Below are 19120 nucleotides of genomic sequence, written 5' to 3'. Positions count from 1 at the left end.
ATCTAAAAATAATCTGCCAGTCACAGCTGACTCTTACTCCCATTTGCAAAGTCACAGGCTCTTTGGAGCCAGGGGCCAGGACCGAGGGGCACGAACCTCCTCATGTGGGCCCCTGGCACTTTGCAATGGCCTTAAATGGCTAAAACATTATCACAAAGGCTTTTTATCAGTCTCTGGCATGCAGCTCCATCCAGGTCCCTACTGTAGGTTCCATACTGTTATTCATGTCTCCCAGAAGAAGATTCCCCCAGTATATGGGAGGAACCTGCGCTGTGGGTCACAAATCAGGACAAAAAGTACCTGCTCCATTGGTCATGAACCCGCGGCCATGGGGGCAGAGCTTTTTGAAGGCCACGGTGCCCTGGAAAGGGCAGATCTCGCAGTGGGGTCCCCAGCCTCGGCCTCCGTCGCAGCAGCACTCAGACTTGGTGACGGGGTTCCTGTTGCTGGAGCCGATCTGACACATGTTCTGCAGCACCTCCGTGAAGCAATACCCTTCCCGACTGTCTGCAAGGGACACCACGCAGAGAGCATCTCAGAGACTGCGTGGGGCAGGGGGCCTAAGGATGTGGTCAGCTACAAAACCCGGAAAAGACGTGACACTTTACCCCAGGTGAGAAGGAGTGAGAAGAGAAAGCCGGAAGATCAGGGGGAGAGAGCGGGTGACATCTGGGAAGAACAGAGAGACATTCAGCGAGGAAAGCATCAGCCGAGGCAAGGTGACAGCTGCATTTCCCCAGAATATAGGGAGAATCACGTCGGCATCCCCTAGAGAGGGGGCACAGAAACACAGAAACGGTACCGATCACCAAGGGCCCCAACATGCAGCCGAGAAAGAAATTCCAAGCAGGGGATCCAAGGGTACAACTCGCAGAGGAAGAATTCAGCTGCAGGGCGGCACTAAGCCCAATGGACAGCCAGTCACAAAGCCATCCCAAAACCGCGAGCACTTTTTACCCATCCCCAAGTGCTCTCATTCTCTGGTTCCCAAGGGGAGGCCTGGGCTCGGGGTCTCCCCGGGGCTGGGGTGGAGCTCAGGAGGGGGCTGCTCCAGCCACACTCACCCAGACACTCGTCCTGGGTAGGGCTGGCCGTGAAGCCGTCATTGCACTCGCACGTGTAGCTCCCGAGCGTGTTGAGGCAGCGGCCGTTCTCGCAGATCCCGGGCCGGGTCTGACACTCGTTCTCGTCTGTGCGGTGTCATGGAAGGGTCCAGACAGAAGGCGTCAGTGTGTTCTAGAAGAGCGGAGGCCTCCTCTCTCTTCCCCTCCCTGCCTGCCTGCCTCCCCCAACCCGCTCGCGTTTTCTTGTCTTGTCTTGCCTTTCTTGGTGCATGCCGGCAGCACATAGCGACTGCACTCGTGGTGGGGAGCCAGTTCCCATACACAACACGGTCAGCTCATTTGTAAATAGAGAAGCTATTCCCAGGACTCAAACTCAAAAGGCGTGGAAGGGCACGCAGCAGCAGCCACTTTCCCGCTCCCTCAGCCACCAAATCCCCTCCTGAGAGGCAAAGGAGGCCTCAGCCACTCTCCACTGCAACCTTCCAGAGATGGGTTTGCACACGAGAGCAAACACACACTACACACCCGCGTCGGCTGCCGCCGCTGGCTTAAATACGCAGCTGACAGCATTGCAATGGGCCTACACACCGCGCAGCACCTTACGCACACGTACAAGACAAGCCTATATCAGGACACAGGACCCTCCAAAGATCATTCCGATTGAAGGGGAAAGAAGGTCAGAGAAGCGCTGAAGAAATACTGTAATTCTTTGTCAGAGTAATATCTGTCATAGAGTAATACAGGCCTCTAATCTTCAGGGTCAGGAGAGATTACTAAGAAATAAGGGACTACCACCCAGGCTACCTGGTTTACAAAATGTCACTGTCTGATCATTTCTAGTGCTCTCTAGCAATTCACCCCACATCTTTCTCCTTGGGGAACAGCCAAGAGTCTCGGAGACAGCTGTGACCAGGACAGGCAGAAAGCGGGGAGTGACATCCGGGGCCGTGGGGTATCAGGTGAAACATTTGGAAGCCAGGCTGTGCTCAGACTACCTAGGTCAGAAGGATGGTGGGGGGGGCGGGGGGAGGGCTGGGGTGGGGCGTGTGCCCAAGGGAATCTGCCATCAAACTGAGGCTGAGAAAGACCCAGGAGGATCCAAGGTGTGATCAGCAATTCCCATATTTTCTTTATAATTTTATTTTTCCAGCAATGGGGACTAAGCCCAGGGTTTTGCACTGAGCTACGACCCCAGCCCATTTTTAAACTTTTTAATGTTGAGGCAGGGTTGCACTAAGTGGCAAGCTAGGTTCAGACTTTGATCCTCCTGCCTCAGCCTCCCATTGTGCTGGTATTACAGGTGTGCACCATAATACCTGCCTAGGCGTTTAAAGCCTGCTCTGTGACGTCACTTAATTCTGCATCTTACAGAGTAAGGGAAGAATGGGAATCTTAATCTTTTTGACTGACAGCATAAAATACCTTTCTGGTGTCATTTATTTTTAGAAAGGAAAAGGGTCTATGTAGAAACTTTCTGGTCATTTTCTTCTCGCTTTGTTGTGTAAAGCAAAAGTTATCTTTCAATAAAGGTCTGAGAGTAACTGCTTCAGGTTCCAGGGCCGTGGGCTCTTGGGTGACGATTTAACTCGTAGCCTAGGAGCTGTCACAGCTGTGCTTTAGCCCAGCAGCACTGGCAGCAACTGGAGGCGGCCTGGCAGGGTGCGGGCTGCGGCTGGAGTCTCTCGTCCCCTGGCTGGAGACTGTGTTTCTCCTGCTGCACCCGCTGCAGAATCACCTGGGGGCTTCAGAACACCCTGTCTGGACCCCACTGCATACCTGATTGGCTTTTTGGAGGCCCCGTGCTTAGAGAGGGACTGGTGGTGTACACCAGGATGTCAGCAGTGGGGACAGACTGCAGTGTGTGGGGAGAACTGAGCCCAGCTCGCAGGAGAGGAAGAAAAGGAGGACCGGGGTGAACCAGGGCCTCAATCCGAGGGCACCCCAGCTGGGCCAGAAGAGATTGCAGCGACCCAGAGGCGGGGCCTGCGAGGAGGCAGGGCCTGCGAGGAGGCGGGGACCACTAGGTATGAAAGCACAGGGCCCTGAGGTCCCCACCCGGGCACCATGAGCTCCCGGAGCTGCGGGCTCTTACCCATGCAGCCTTCCCCGTCGGGCCTCCGCTGGTAGCCAGGACCGCAGATGCACATGTAGGTGCCGATGAGGTTCTTGCACTCCATCTGCTTCTCCGCGCAGTCGTGCTTGCCCTCCTCGCATTCATCCTCGTCTGTAAAAATGTGGAGTCACACATGCACCGCTGAAGCGGCTCACCTGAGCCACTGCACGGTCGGCTGCTCGCGGCCTGCGTCCATTGGGCACCGACCTCTTCCAACGAAGAGGAGTCTTCTAAGCACCTCTGACCTTGAACACCTTCCTTTACCTCCCCACGCCTTTCTTAAAGTTTCTGACTCTTTCTAATAGCACTGATGAGACCTTCCATTATCATAATATTGCGTAGTATAACAGTATTAGCGTCACAATGTACAATAATATATATTCTAAGAATGACGCATATTAATAACTCCAAATTTCCATTATACAGCGTTCATAAGAACATAATACATTGCAATCGAAGCTCACTCTGGTGTGATAATAGGAACTGGCATGACTGTCATCCGACTAATCCTGATACAACAGGAGCTAGGGTGCTACCCTTGGACAGGAAGGCCAGTGTCCTCAAGGTCCCTCCACTCCTGCTTTCTGAGCTCGTTGGTCTTGAGCCCTCCCGCTTTCCCTCCCACCACGCCTCCTCTTTCTTATTCTTCCCTTGCTCCTGTTCAGAGTTGAGAAGGCTGGACATTTTCCCACAGGGGTCAAGAGCTCCCCCTTAAGAAAACTTCCTCCCCCAAAACAAAACTGCATCTAAGGATCGTGAGGAGCAGGTGCCACACGGGAGTCCTGAGCAGCATGGGATCTGCCTTCTCCTGCCCCAGACAGGATGGGTACTAGGGAGCGTCCCTATGGGAAATAGTTCAGCTGAGGCGGATTCCACGTGGCACACTGTCCTTGCCTCTGTGTTCACGTTTACCCTCCGCAGCGTACTCGGAACATCTGTATGCGGAACCCTCATAGGGTTCGCCCTAAGGTATTGTGATGATCTCTTTGTCTTTTGTCTGAACCTCCCCAGCCGGAGCTTTGTGGATGGCGGGAAGCTCCTTTCTTCTTGAACCCGCATGTCTCCTGTGTGACTGGTACCCTGTGTGCGGGGTACTAACAGAGATATGCAGTGCACCCTTGGACTTGGCCTGCTGGTGCCAGGCTCCAGTTGGACAGGGACAATGCCCCATGGCTGTTCCCCGGTCCCCAGCCTCCTTTACTGAGGGAAGACGTCAGCCTGTGGCAAAGAGATCTCACCTTTGCACATCCTCCTGTCCTCTCTGAGCACGTAGCCAACAGGACATTTGCACTCATAAGAGCCGTAAGTGTTCACACATCGGAAGGCACAGAGCAGAGGATTCTGGGCACATTCATTGATATCTGCAGCAAGAGGAAGGAAAAATAATGAAGTGTGGCTATCACCAATAGAAACGGGGGCAGGAAAATGGGAAGAGCGAGCGAGGGAGAGAGGGAGGCAGGGAGGGGGAGGGACAGGGACAGAGAGGCAGCACAGATCCTGTTTATGTCTGCTGTCTGACTGCAGTTATTCTGGTGGATGAGAAAAAACAGGTCACCCTACATAAGGGGACTTTTCTGAAGTCCCAGCTTGGAGGACTCACATTAGAATAGAAGCCAATCCTCCTCGAACCGTGAGCTCTCCCTCCTTGCTGTAGACTGGAGTCCCTGTGAATGAGCCATGACTCCTCACCTGAGACTCTGTGCCTGGGATCATCCTATACTCACAGAGAGACCAGCTCACCTGCATCCCAGGTTCTAGCCTCACACACATGGAGATTTTTGTAGGCATTGTGGTATGGAACCATCAGAATATGTCTTTGGAAAGGCAGGGCTGAAGACACCACGCTAGCACCCACGCTGCTCCACGGAACACAGATACAGACAGAGCACACCGTTGGGGCTGAAGTCACAGCTCAGTCCCAACCTCCAGGGGCTCCGGGTGGGTCCCGAGGCGGGTGCTGACGACTGTATCGCCAACGAAGAGTCCCTCTAATGCCAACCTTGTGCTCCACCTCCCCCACTTGCTGCTTTCCTCTTAGGCCAGTGATCTCAACCTGAGAGTGTATCTGTCTGGTGTCGGGGGGCCTCTGCCTCCGCCACCCCTCAGAGTTTCTGACTCAGTAGATCTGCCATGGGGCCTGGAAATCTGCATCTCTGATGGATCCCAGTGACGCTGAGGCCAAGGATTCCGGGACCACCCTTGAGAACCACCCTGCTGGACTCCCTCATCCTTGCAAACCTCCTACCCGACAAGTGACAGTTCCTTCTTAGACCCTGCTGTGGCATGCCCACCTCTGGCTACAGGACACTGGCTGAGACCCAGGCGTGAGACTGTTTCTACCAATGGAAGAGCAGAGAAGACAAAGATCCTTCTTTGATCACACGGGAGATACAGGGGAAAGAACAAGATCACAGGAGACAGAGAGAAAGAAGAGGAGTAGAAAATAAGACAGAAGGTAACAAAGAAGAGAGGAGGTCCATCCAAATACAAGTCCTGGGGACACCCACCCAACAGTACTGCGCGTGACACCCCGTGTGGCTGTGCCTTGAGCCCCCATGTCTTTCTCAGACATTACCCGCAGGGGGCCACACAAGAACGCATGATTCGTGACGGATGTGGCGGGCTCAGACGCTCTCTGCTCCGTCCACCTGAACATGAAGCAGTTGACACAGGGAGCCAACTCCCGGAGCTCGGGGTCCTTTACCTTCACACGTCATCATGGGGCCAGGTTCGAATCCCTCCTCGCAGGTACATTCAAAGCCTCCAATCACGTTCTTGCAGGTCCCATTGCCGCAAGGATTCCCCACGGAACACTCATCGGTGTCTGCGCGTGACCAGGAGGAAACACAGAAGACGACTGAGATACAGCTGGCCCAGAGGAGCGTGTCCTCCGACGGCCGCTGGGGCGGGAAGCCCTGTGCACACTCAGCCGCCTCTCACGGGAACACCGGGGTCCTGCCGTCGGGGCTTATAGCCCACTCAGCCCGCTCTGTGGCACCGGCGGGGACAGCACTCAACACTGCGCCTACGCTGCCCCGCGGTGTGTTCTCCTCCTGATGCCCACGCCGGGAAGCGCCCATCTTCAGGGGCAGTAGCTGCTCCGGTGGTTAAAACCAGGCCCCTCCAAGCAGCCCAACAGTTTCTGCTCCTTTAACAGGAATATCATTTGTATTGTTTTTCTTATTATCGTTTTTAATTTTTTATTCTCTTTAAAATAAAAAAAAAAGGAGCTGGTGAGATGGCTCAGTGGTCTAAAGCACCTACTTAGAACAAGCTTAGCAAAGCACAGGGACTGTGGTTCAATCCCCCAGCACCATATGCCAGCCAGCCCCGCCCCCTGGTGGGCTGAGCTGGCCACACACACACACACATACACACACACACACACAAATAAATTATTTTAAAAAAAATAGAGATGGAAGTGCCTTCCAGTCTGGCCCTACATCAGGCCACTCTCGGAGGAGCCTCGTCTCAGTGGAGTCTTGGCAGATGTAAAATAGAAGCCTAAACTGATGTACAATAAGAGACCAGAGGTTAAGGAGAATTAATAAGCTGGATAAATTCAAGACTCAAGTAGGTTTGGGGGCTTTTGTTAAAACCAGATGGTTGCCACTAGGCCAAGGAAAGGCTATGAAAAAATATCTTTGAACCACCATAGCGACAGAACACATCTTATCAAAGAGACCTGAAAAACCACATATGCCCCACGCACCTAAATGCTCACTGCTCTGAATTCTGACCCTTCTTTGGGAAAGGACATTTTCTTAGAAATAACATTGTTATTTCAGCTATCTAAAGCTTGGACCAGTAGTAGGCTATAGTCAAGGGATACGCCTCACGTGGCGCACCCCAAAGGCAGTAATGACAGCAAGGGACACGGTAGGGAGACCGTGCGGCAGGGGGCACCCTCTGCACAGGCACAGTAGCACCCACTGAAGAGTCTAGAACATCCGCACGTGCTTTCGTGCCTCTGTGAAATTACATTTCAGTCAAAAATATTATTTCTCATAAACAAAAAGACAACAAAGAATACTACTTTCCCTTCCTGTTAACAGAAGTCACAAAATGTCATTGAATTCTGATTTAGAAAACTAACTGGAAATAAATTGCTCCATGTGAATAAGATTACATCCCATGACATAGCTGGGGCCAGTATCCTGAAACCCTCCCTCCCTGCATGAAAAGAACACTAATTAAGTGACACAGATGAACCATCATTATTTATACCACTATCACTTCAGATGACATTGAACTGCTTTGGAATTCTTACATAAATACATAGAATATTTGTTTTTTTGTTTGTTTGTTTGTTTTGTTTTAGGGAAGGATCTACAGGGTATTCAGGGTCTCACTACTAGATCGCACTCATAGTGATCTGCCTGCTTACAGCCTCCCAACAGCTGGGATTACAGGCGCTCGTCACCACGCCCAGTCTCAATTGCTGTTTTATCATGCCCCAGGGGTGGGGCCAGCACAGCAGGCCCAGGGATCGAACTCCTAGCCCCTGTGCCTGCTTGCAGGTGCTTTAATCTGCTGAGCTGTTTGGCCAGCTCAACACGTAATATTTGGATTGAACATGAAATAAGTTCGGATCAAATGTTAAAGGCTCACCATCAGAGCCATTCTTGGAAATGTTAATAGGAAGGTCAACAAGAGGAATTTATGCTGAGCATACAGCCTTTCATATTGCTGAAGGTACAAAATCCAGATAAGGCTTGCAGTTTATTCACTCATGGAAGCATACGGGGACTGCTAGGCACTCTGTAAATTTTACCAAGAGCTTCCTTGGGGTGACCTTGCCTCCACTATCTCTCAGAAGTCTCTGGAGTCTGTCTTGCCCATCAGACTGTCGGGTCCTCAGGATGAAGGGCCTTCTCTGACTGGTGCCCTGCGGTGGCTCAGAGTCTAACTCTGTCTGGCACATGGTGGCAGCTCGCGATGGAGGATGGACGGATGTGCGAAACTCAAGTCCCACTATGGGAGGGGCAGCTTCCAGAGTGGGCGCTGCCTCGCTTCCTTCCTAATCTGTGAGGTCTGGGGTGAAGCCACGGGCTCGCACTCACCCACACACTCGTTCCCTTCCAGGATGTAGCCGAAGGGACACTCGCAGCGGTAGGAGCCATCTGTGTTGATGCACTGCCCGTGTTTGCAGACGTCGGGCTCCTTGCACTCATCCATGTCTTAGGCAAAGAAGAAAAGACAGTGAAGGCCAATGTATCTTTCGTAACGCAAAGATCAACTACGTGTCAGGCACTTTCGGCATCTGACAGAGAATGCGTGATGTCACCATGCAATCAATATCTAAGTGAAATACAAAATCAGAGCTTGATTATTTGCAAGATGGCTGTGGAGAAATCAAGAGGCAGGGCTCCGAAGCTGAAGGGTGCGGCTGGGACGCAAGCCCAGGCTACTCACCAACTGCGGAATCGTCAGGCCCCACGATGATGCCACTTCCGTAGGGACAGATCTGGCGGAAAGCCTCTGTGGAAGACGCACACGTGTCAGGAGGAGCAGCAGCTGCCCCCATCACAGGCTGCTCCCCAGCAAGTCATGGCGGCCAGACGGCCCGACGCTGCATGTATGGTCAGAGACAGCAAGACAAAGCCAGACGCCAGGGTGCGGACAAGACCACCCTGGGTACGCTCTTGGTACACAAGCACTTGACTCCTGAGGTCATTAAATAACTGCCCAGCTCCTGAAGCAATGTCACCTTTTATATGGCATCCTAATTAGACGTGCAGCCAGTCTGCCTTACTGTTTCTAGGGCTCACAATTGGTCTGCACCACGCACCGCACAGAGACAACACAGCTGTCACACATACCGTCTGGCTCTGTGGGGCACAGCTCACAGGGGTCCCCCCAGCCTTCGCCTTTCAAGGCACAGCAGCATTCCTGCTTTGAGTGGTTCCTGGATTTGGGTGAAGAGCACTTCCCTCCTTCAAACTTCGCGTAACAGTAGCTCATCCTCAGATCTGCGGTGGAAATTCACAGGGCCAGTCAGCAACTTCCTGGGGCAGCTCAGCAAAGAGCAAGCAACGCACTGTGTGCAGCGCGTCCTCACCTCAACACAGGAAGTCTCCCTCTGCGTGTGTAGCCACTATTTCAAAATAACCTGTGTCATATTGAAGCCCGAAGGACACCCACTGTGGACTTGAGGATTGGACCAGTGACAGGTGGAATGAGCCACCAGAACCCTCCATCGGTAGCTCTGCTTGCTGGCTTCTGTATGCGATGCAGCAAGCACCCTAGGGTCCATCCAAGTGTTTACCACGATAGCACTGCTTGCGGTGGACTCTAAGACCTGGAACCCAAATAAAAGCTCAGGTCTCGGGGACAGAGCCAATAAAGAAGTGGTCACCTGGGGGACTGGCAGCGCTGCGGCAGGCAGGCAGGCGCGGACCGCGGCCCCTCGTAGACCTGCTGTGTGCCTAATGCAAGGGCTTCCTGTGGATACACACACACACACACACACACACACACACACACAGCCGCACGGGAGCACTGCTTGCTCAACACAGAGAGGAAGAAAGGTCCGGGCCAGGGTGGGCAGCACAGTCTTCTTTCAATGAATACATGTATTTCTTTAATGTTGATTACTGTTGGGTAATTCTAAGGAAGATAAGGTCCCCGGCCTACAGGATACTCTAATAGTGCTCAACACATTTTGGAAACTGATTTTTCCATTTCCTCAAATACAAACTGGGCGACTACTAAGAAGCGAGTGCACACAGAGGCCCGGAACACGGTTTCCTTCAAAGGACACTTCTAAGGTCTTATGTGACTCCACTCTGATTGCACAAGGGGTTAAAATCTGCAGGTTCTAGAGGTGCGTCTTCAAGCCTGTCCTGCCCAATTCCTCTTCCTTTAGTTCTGGTCACCTCTGCCTTCCTTTCTCTCCAGTAGTGCTTCTCAGCTCCAGGAAGCAAGCAGTCATAACCACTATGTGTTTTATTTTTGTTTTTGTTTTTTTGCAGAACCGGGGATTGAACTCAGGCCCTTGCACTTGCCAGGGAAGCGCTTAGTCCACTAAGCCATCCCCCCCCATGTGTTTTTATTAAGGCAATTTCCCCAGCTTTAATTTCAGGGCAAAGGAACACAGTTGCCAAACATCACAGAAGTCTTCCTGAACTAAAGTTGAGACTATCTCTTCTTTATCTACCTGCTTATCATCTATCCATCTATTTACCTATCATATTTATAGATTTTTTTTTTGGTAATAGGAATCCAACTCAGGACCTTGGGCTTGCAAGGTGGGTGTTTGTGCCACTGAGCTACATACTCAGCCCTACCTATTGTATCTAACGAGATTTATAGTCCAATTCAGCTGCCCGCCCCAGTGAACTTGCTCAACTCCTCAGGGGCTGCCAACCCTTCCAGCCACGTCCTCTCTGCACTTTCCATCCCACTCCCACCTGCCATCCTTCAAGCACCACCCCTTGAGAGGGTCAAAAGCAACCAAAGCCTATTTCTGTCCTGATGGCCAGATTTTCTCATCTGTGCCCAGGCAAATCTTCCTTTCCTGGGAGACACTGCTTGATCTCCTTCATTCTTCAGGTTCTTTGTCACATGCATTGCTTTGCATTCATCAGCACTGTTTTTATCGCTTAGGCCTAAAACGGTTATGATACATTCTGAGGGCTAGTCATGAAGATGTTCCAGGGAATACACTGGATACAACTCTCTTCTTTGTCTTTGGTGTTTCTTTTAAACCCAGTTCCATGCATGGTCTGCTCCCAGAGTGTGAAAATTCTTATTCTTTCTTCCACGCTACGCCAACCCTGCTGCAGGATCCAGCCCCTCCTCTTCCACACCCCTGTGCACCCAGATTCTAATCGATAGAGGCGACAAGTTCCCTCCCTTCCACCGTCCACCTGATGGCACTTGTAGCTCCAGAAACATAATCCACAGTTCTGGGAAATGTTCTCACTGTGTCCCAATGGAATTCTGACCCCTATTTTGTCATTGCACAAGAAAAACATAGGTATTTTTATTCCTGGGATGCTGCAAAATCTGCACCCTTTAGAGAGCCACGAGGTTTGCTTATGTGATCATCTAGAATGGTTCATGACCAGAGGGGCCCCCGCATGCACCTGAGCTAGGCTGGCCAAGGTGCCTGCTTATGAGCCCCGCTGCGCAGAGCCCTCCCTGAGCTCTGAAGCTGCCTCAGCCCTCTGAAAGCCACTTTCTTGCCCACATTTTTCCTCTCTGGCTCTGCCCCTAGGGCTGCGCATGTGGAGAGGTGCTCACAGCTAGGCTGGTTCTCCCTGAACCACCAGCCTGGGCCGCATCAGACCAGCGCAAGGGGAATGAATGCCCTCTGCCTGCCACATCGGCAGATTCACACCTGGATTCCTGCTGCTTTCTTCCAAGATGAGGCTGAGCCAGAGGCCCACATGCACGACAGGGTGGGAGTTCCACGTATTGGGCTGGGCTGGGCTGGGCCAACAGAAAGAAAATCTGTTTATTCAAACAGATTTAGCTCCATTCAGAGTTCTACCCTACTCACTGCCCTGATGTCCTTGGGGACCCCTGAGAGCTCCCTATAAGATCAAAACAAGCAGAAAATTCTCAGCTCTCTCCTTTATACTTTGAAGCTGAGATACACGAGCTAATGTGACAGAATAGTGAGAGTCTTTAGGGCATGCAGACACCCATGGAGCATGTCACAGGTCCCCAGAGCGCGGCAGGGCAGGTGCTGCACAGTCGGGGATGAGGCCGACAAGCTTCCAACACATGAAGCGATTTCCTCCAGTGGGGCTGGGACCCCCCAGCCCTAGTTTTGGTATCTTTTTAAAAATGTTTTTAGTACAGGGTCTACAGGGGTCTCACAGATCAGACTCCTGTTTTCAGCCTCAAAAGCTGGGATTGCAGGCACGCACCACCACGCCCAGCTTCAATCGCTGTCTCAGGGCACCTTAGATCGAACCCTGGCCCCTATATCTGCCTAAGCAGGTGCGTTAATTTGCTGAGCTATCTGGCTGGCCCTTAAGTTTCGGAATTTTAAATGAGATCCAATACTTTATATTCGGTAATATGCAAGAAAAGCCAAACATGTGTATGAGCGTGTGTGTGTGTGCGCGCACACACACACACACACACACAAATACACTCAAAACAGCCGGAACCAAACAAACAATCCTAATTCAACACCAAAACAACAACAATTTAACAGCAGACAGTGCGGTAAGGAAAAAAGTCTATATATTTGTAGATCCCTCCCCTAGAATTTATTAAACTAGTTTGTGTAAGTAGACAGCCACCTAAAATTATATTGTTTAGAAAAGCCTAACTAGTCATTGTGTTAGAGTTTAGGCTATTTCTGACCTTTTAAAATTTGAAAGCCAACATGGCCATTGCTTCAAAATCTGTACAGAAACGGCTGACAAGCACTGTTCCTAAGAATGAAGGATGTGGCCCAGCAGTAATCCTGTTTTATTTTATTTTTATGAATTTAGTGCAGGGTCTACAGGGTCTCACTACACAGATCAGACTCATAGTGATCCTCCTGTTTTCAGCCTCCTAACCACTGGGATTATAGATGTGCACTACCACGTCCATTCTAATCCTGACCATTTTAAAGTTTTGTTTCCTTTTTTTTTTTTTTTTCTTTTTAAGTTTTTTTAAAAGTTTTGTTTTCTTAGAGAACTTAAGGCGTAGGGGACAGGTACCTTATCCTGGGCAGATGCGCTCATCTCTACTTTTCTTGTCTGAAGAGTTTGCTTTGCTCCCATGTGTACCCAGCCAAGGCACCTGTCACCAGGCTTTGACACTTCAGGGGCACACGGTGATCTCCAATGGTCGCTTGTGAGCATCTGTTCCTAGGGCTCCCCCTAAGAGACTGAAGTACCTGGGCAGTCGTATAAGCAACCCTAACATGACAGAGGAGTTCTATCCTCAACAGTAAGAATCAGCCTTCTGACATACGATAACCATTAGGCTTCTAGGGAATGAACACACTCCACTGTTCCCCTCACAAAGAACCAGAACTTCACCTCATTTAAAACGCATCATCGATCACCCCGATGTGGAGACCCGGGCGCAGGGCGGTTACCTTGGCAGCGCCTTCCAGTCGAGGACAAGGAGAACCCTTCTGGACACAGACAGCGGAAGCTGCCCTCGGTGTTGCTGCAGGTGCCCAGGGCGCAGATCTCTGGCTCTTCGACACACTCATCAATGTCTGCAGGAAGGATACGTGTCAAACAAAGCAGGGGGCGCAGTGTAGGTGCCACCTCACTTTCACAACGCCTCCAGGCACAAAGCTGTTTGCTACAGCACAGCACTGTGAGTAGCACTGCTAAGTCCTGACGTTTAACATCACATTTCATGGTTCTCGATGTGGAAATGGAGTCTGCTAGCACCCGCTAAGAGGTGTGCAGTGACAAAGTTCCCTTACTCAGGAAGAGTCGCTCGGCGAAGTGAATAGCAGGAATAATTTCATACCACGTTAGGCCAAGAAAGAGGTAGGAAATTGTAGCCTCCCTCTTTGCCAGAGGTCAGGAAGCAGAAGTTCTGAGGCTGATCTCATCATGACGTGCAGAGCCCTGAATCAAACTGATTCCCCCCACTCACCCCCGGGCTCTCACCAACATCCTGCGTGGGAACCCTGAAGCATCTCTCAGGGGCACTAATATTCATGAAAACAAGTACAGTCCCATGTAACAGGAAGTGGAAGGCATCACGGGAGAGGGGCTGGGGCGGGGGGGCTTGCAGTGGAGCTCTGCTGGAGATATGGCAGGATGTCGCTTGACAGATTGTGCTTTTATCACACACATCGCAGGAGCATGACACTCCCTGAAGGTGACGTGTCCCTCAGTGTATCTTAGCTCCCATGAATGGTGGCCTACAGGGATTCGCAATGGCTTGGAGACCCCGTGTCCTACTTGGTCTGGAAAGCCCCAGTTTATGTCTCTGCATGTTGCTGTGACTTCATGATTCACAGTGTTCTTTTTCAGTTTCAAAACTGTACCAGGTTGGCCAATAAGTGACAGGATCACTCTACTTTGAGGAAAACTATGGCTACTCTATTTGAACAAAGTCAGCAGGAATTTGTAGGGAAGAAAGCAATGAGTTTTATTTTTTCATGTGTTTGGTACAAGGTCTCACTATGCAGTTCAGACTCAGTGAATCTCCTGTCGCAGCCTCCCCAGCACTGGAATTACAGGCCTGTGCCACCACGCCCAATCTTGGTGGCTGGCTCAGCACCCACCTGGGAACTAAGCTGGTGCTGCCGTGTTGCAGAAATACTTTCTTCCTTGCCAAGTACTGCATATCTGTCATATCATAGGATTTTTTTTTCTTTTTCTGTATTTTAGGGAAGGGTCTACAAGGTGTTCAGGGTTTCAGTACTAGATGGGACTCATAGTGATTCTCCTGTTTACAGCCTCCCAAGAGCTGGGATTACAGGTGCGCGCCACCATGCCCAGTCTCAATCACTATCTCAGCGTGCCCCAGGGGTAGGGATAGCACAGCAGGCCTGGGGATGGAACCCCTGGCCCCTGTGCCAGCTTGCAGGTGCTTTAATCCACTGAGCTATTTGGCCGGCCCAGGATTTCTTTAATTTTGAGAGAAGGTCTTGCTTAGTTGCCCAGGCTGGGCTTCAATGTGCAATCCTTCTGCCTCAGCCTCCCAAACTGCTAGAATTCCAGACATGTGCCACCAACCCCTGGCTGACTCTCTTTATCAGAGTAAATACTAGCCTACAGGTGTCAGTTTCTTAATAATGGGGACAAATGTTGTAGAATGGGACCATTTGTCGACCATTTGGGAAATCACTTCTCTTTCTAGCCATCCCCATTCTATTCACTTTTGGGGAATTATGCATTAATCATGCAGTAAATAAAGCCAGTCTTGACATATTAGAAATAGGGTAAATTTTCACTCCCTGGTGATGACAGCCAGACCTGCCCAAAGCAGTAGCATGAGGAAGGTGGTATCCTGAAAATCTATTCAACCCTGTTTGTTTATCAAGTAACTACAATCCACATTCTTCCCTCTATGCCATGGCTTACACGCTGAGATCAAGAAAAAGTGACATCACAACATCCCCTGAGGCTTTCCTGTCACTCTGGAGGTGAAGAACATGTGCACGTGCAAATTGCAGAACCACTTTGCTCTGAGTCTGAGTTCTCTGACTCTAGCTGGATTCAGGGTTGTTTTTAATTCTAGCCCCTGGTCACTGAAGCACAGAAAATTCAGGAAAGCTGGCAGTTGGGAGGTTGTATTTTCATAAGCTCTAGTAAGCCACAGTGGAAGCGTTAGGGCCACGACCACCTAGCTGTGTGCTGGGGGAAAAGTAACCAGACCTCAGCTAGAGATGACCCGCTCTGGTCTGGCCAGAAGTCACAGCCTCTGACCCGGAAGTACTCCAACGCAAAGCCACCCCGCAGAAACTGGCTGTGGAAACTCCAGGACATAGCCCATTCCCAACCCCAGAGCCCTCCTGTCCCTCTTACCTTCACACTTGTCATTCTGCAGGCTATACCCAGGTGGGCATATGCAGCGGTAGGACCCATCCAGGTTCTGACAGGTGCCCGGGGCGCATTTCCTGGGCTCTAGGAGACATTCGTTGATATCTGCAGAGAGAAGGGAAAAAGACTGAAGAGTTTCCCTTTGGCATGAATTCCATCCAGGAACTCAAATTCAAGGAGACTGGAATTAATTCAAGCACCTAAAACTCCTTGACATCCATGAAATTCCACAAAGAGAAAAACAAATAACTCAGTAACAACAAGCGTTCTCAGCTCCCAAGTGTGCAGTGTAATAACCGCGTTTTAGCCCACTGGCCACAAAGGGACGGTGCTGGGAAAATATACCACATGAAAGTCAGAGTGAGGCTGTCGCAAACATATTTTTTTAAAAAATGTATTGAGGACAGGGTCTATAGCATCTCACTAGGTAGATCAGAGTTATAGTGATTCTCCAGTTTTCAGCCTCTCAAGTGCTGGGATTACAGGCATGTGCCACCATGCTCACTCTCAATCACCATCTCAGTGTGCTCCGGGAGAGGAGACAGCACGGCACATGCTGGGGATCAAACCCAAGCCCCTGTGTCTGCCTAAGCAAGTGCTTTAATCTGCTGAGCTATCTGGCTGGCCCGACAAACATACTTTGAATAACAATATAAGAAAGATAACTACAACTAACAAACATAACAATTACCACTTTCTACGGCTATAACTTCATTTTTAAAAATAAAAGAGGTGATATATGTAGAGTGTGTGTGTGTGTGTGTGTGTGTGTGTGTGTGTGTGTTTGTATTTTGAGACAAGTTCTCACTTGGTAGTTCAGGTTGGTCCTGAACTCACTATGTAGCCCGGGCTAACTCATGGTGATTCTCCTGCCTTAGCCTGCTGGGTTTGGCATTGTAGGCCACGTCACTGTGCCTGGCTGTCCTTCCAGGCAGGGTACTGTGCTTCTCCTCTGACTTCTCCCTTGGGCTTCCAGGAGGTCAGGGCAGCAGGGCTGAGGGGGCAGCCCTCCCCGGCAGACGGCTGAGCCCACACTCACCCACACAGGTCCTGCCATCAGGGGCAACCTCGTAACCCTCGTTGCACTGGCACTGGAAGGACCCCACGGTGTTGATGCACTGGCCATTTCGGCACAGGTTCCCGTTTCCGGTCGCACATTCATCAACATCTGCAAAAAAGAAAAAAATTATTTTCCTTGTATGTCCAAAAAAATACCAAAATCACAATCACACTTGGTCTGGATTCTAGTGGCCTTGGTGGCCTCAGTCCCCGAATAGGAAACGTGACAGCAGAGCTCAAGTTTGTATTGAGAGAGTGGCTTACACCACACCTACCAATTGAAGCCAGATTTCATTATTGATAGAGGTTGGCAATGCACACTAGAACTTGATAACACTTTTGCCTTGACTTTTCTTTAGGTTATTTATTTATTTATTTTGGCAGAGTCAGGGATTGAACTCAGGGCCTTGCGCTTGCCAGGGAAGCACTTATTCCACTGAGCCATGTCCCTAGCCCCTAGGTTTTATTTTTAAAAGTGAACACTGATGCCCTAATACACAACTTAACCGAAGGCATTCTTTAGTATTCTACAGGCAGAAGTATGAAAAATCAGCTTCTAGCTCTGTACATTATTAGGTTCATGACTGTTCCCTAGCATGTTTCATGAGGGGAATTTTATGCATTAATTATTTTATTTCTTTTTTGTTTTTTCTTTCTTTTTTTTTTTTTTTTTGGCGGAACCAGGGATTGAAGTCAGGTCCTTGCACTTGCCAGGCAAGCGCTTATTCTACTGAGCTATCTCCCCAGCCCTATTTTATTTCTTTTAAGAAAGACTTCAGAGAAATATCTAGTCATCAAGCCTACATAATCCCTGTATCCTATGATTTTTATATAAAGAATTGCTTTTGTGTATTGTAGCCCTTATTCAGCACTACGCATTTTGATATACACTGAATCCACAGTAAAGTACAGGTAAAAATTATCTCTGCTAACAAGTGTGTCAATAGAAGTAGCAGATAGAGTTACTACAGCTGATATTTGATGAGCACAACCTGCTGGACAGGTCCCACACCAACTGTCCTGCCTATGGTGGCAAATATTTAAAAGAAAGAGAAACAGTCACTGTCACGGAGGTGACGCAGCCATGCACGCGGAAGCCAGCCTCCCGGGGGCGCCCTGCCCACACACCCACCTATGCAGTCGTTGTTGTGGGACAGCATGAAGCCATGGTTGCAGCGGCAGTTGAAGGAGCCAATGGTGTTCCTGCAGGTCCCGTTCCCACACGCATCGCGCTCGCACTCGTTTATGTCTGGTGGGAAGGAAAGCAGAGAAACACAGTCATGCAGTCCAGGAGGCGAGGGTGCTTGGGGTGCAGGTCCTCGCAGGCTGAGGACCCACCCAGGCTAGCGGGGCTCCCCGAGTGGCAGTGGGGCCCTATGCCGTGGGGCCAAGTGTGGCCTGGCTGGGCATGTGAACGAGGGCAAGCTGAGGACATGTGGAGTGGACAAGGATTATTTTATTCTATTGGCTTCTAGAAGTCTCCACCCTTACCACTTTTCTCAAATATTTTCACTTGAAAGTGGAAAAAATTCTGTGTGCAGCAGGTCCTTGACTCGTTGCCACACTTGGCCCGCTCCAACGTGTAGGGTTCTCACTCCAATTTACCAAAAAGCTCTGACTCACCTGGCACTGCTTGGCCACCAGCAAGAAAATAGCCTCGCTTTGTAGCCGCCTAACCTGCCTTTCCAGACATCCCGCGTTCTCTCCTTGTTAGCCCTAAATACACACTGCCCTCCAGGAGGACTGATCGCCTTCTTCTCCACTATCCCCAAGGACCAGTGCTCCGCTGGCCCCTTCCCCGTGCTCTTGCTTTATTATCCTCCTTTTTATTGGTCTGTGATTTTCCTCTGTGGCTATTCTGGAGAGCTGTCCTGGCATCATAAGTGTTTCTGCGTCCCACCACATTAGCTACCTAGAGGAGGTGTTCACTACATCAGGGAGAAATAAAAGTGCACGAGCAGGCTGCAGGCCTGGACTGCAGAGAGTGAGGCGGGCGGCCTGTGGAGCTGGCAGGCGAGGAGGAGGAGCGAAGAGAGGGACGGGAGGATGATGGCCTCTCCTTTCCAAATGTAGACCTGATGAAGAGGAGTTATCTGTGATGCTGATAGGAGGTGACTGTGGACTCCACAGGGACTCCCTCTCCTCACTGCACTGTGCCAGCAATCAAGGGCCTCTTCCTTCTCTAGTCGCCTCCAGCCAAGCCAGGAAAAGCTTACTTAAGATTCAGACTTTGTTACAGAGCTCCAGGAAGTTCAGGTGGAAAACAGAAAAAACGCTATGCGGCATCTCCTGGCTGCAGGGGTTAGCTGCCCGGGATGAGCAGGACTCTGGAGGGTGTACAGAAGACTAAACTTCTGCCCTGTGCCCCATACTGTCCAAGGTGATCAGTTTCAGTTCTGTTTGTACAGTGGCTGTTC

General features: G+C 50.5%; 1 protein-coding gene across 1 annotated transcript in view; it reads right to left on the bottom strand.

The window, feature by feature from the left end:
- The window catches only part of Fbn1 (fibrillin 1), a 217364-nt gene that overhangs the window by 18670 nt on the left and 179574 nt on the right, over positions 1-19120 (bottom strand). The window contains exons 47-58 of the mRNA XM_004639014.2: positions 17836-17952; positions 16684-16812; positions 15630-15749; positions 13229-13354; positions 9000-9149; positions 8593-8658; positions 8241-8357; positions 5882-6001; positions 4416-4538; positions 3157-3288; positions 1065-1190; positions 301-507 (exon numbers count right to left, since the gene is read on the bottom strand). Coding sequence (XP_004639071.1) covers positions 301-507; positions 1065-1190; positions 3157-3288; positions 4416-4538; positions 5882-6001; positions 8241-8357; positions 8593-8658; positions 9000-9149; positions 13229-13354; positions 15630-15749; positions 16684-16812; positions 17836-17952 — 1533 coding nt within the window. The remainder of the gene's footprint in view (positions 1-300; positions 508-1064; positions 1191-3156; positions 3289-4415; positions 4539-5881; positions 6002-8240; positions 8358-8592; positions 8659-8999; positions 9150-13228; positions 13355-15629; positions 15750-16683; positions 16813-17835; positions 17953-19120) is intronic.

Source organism: Octodon degus, unplaced genomic scaffold (genome assembly GCF_000260255.1).
Source record: "Octodon degus isolate 3935 unplaced genomic scaffold, OctDeg1.0 scaffold00105, whole genome shotgun sequence".
NCBI lineage: Eukaryota > Metazoa > Chordata > Mammalia > Rodentia > Octodontidae > Octodon > Octodon degus.
This window is presented reverse-complemented; position numbering and strand designations above follow the sequence as displayed.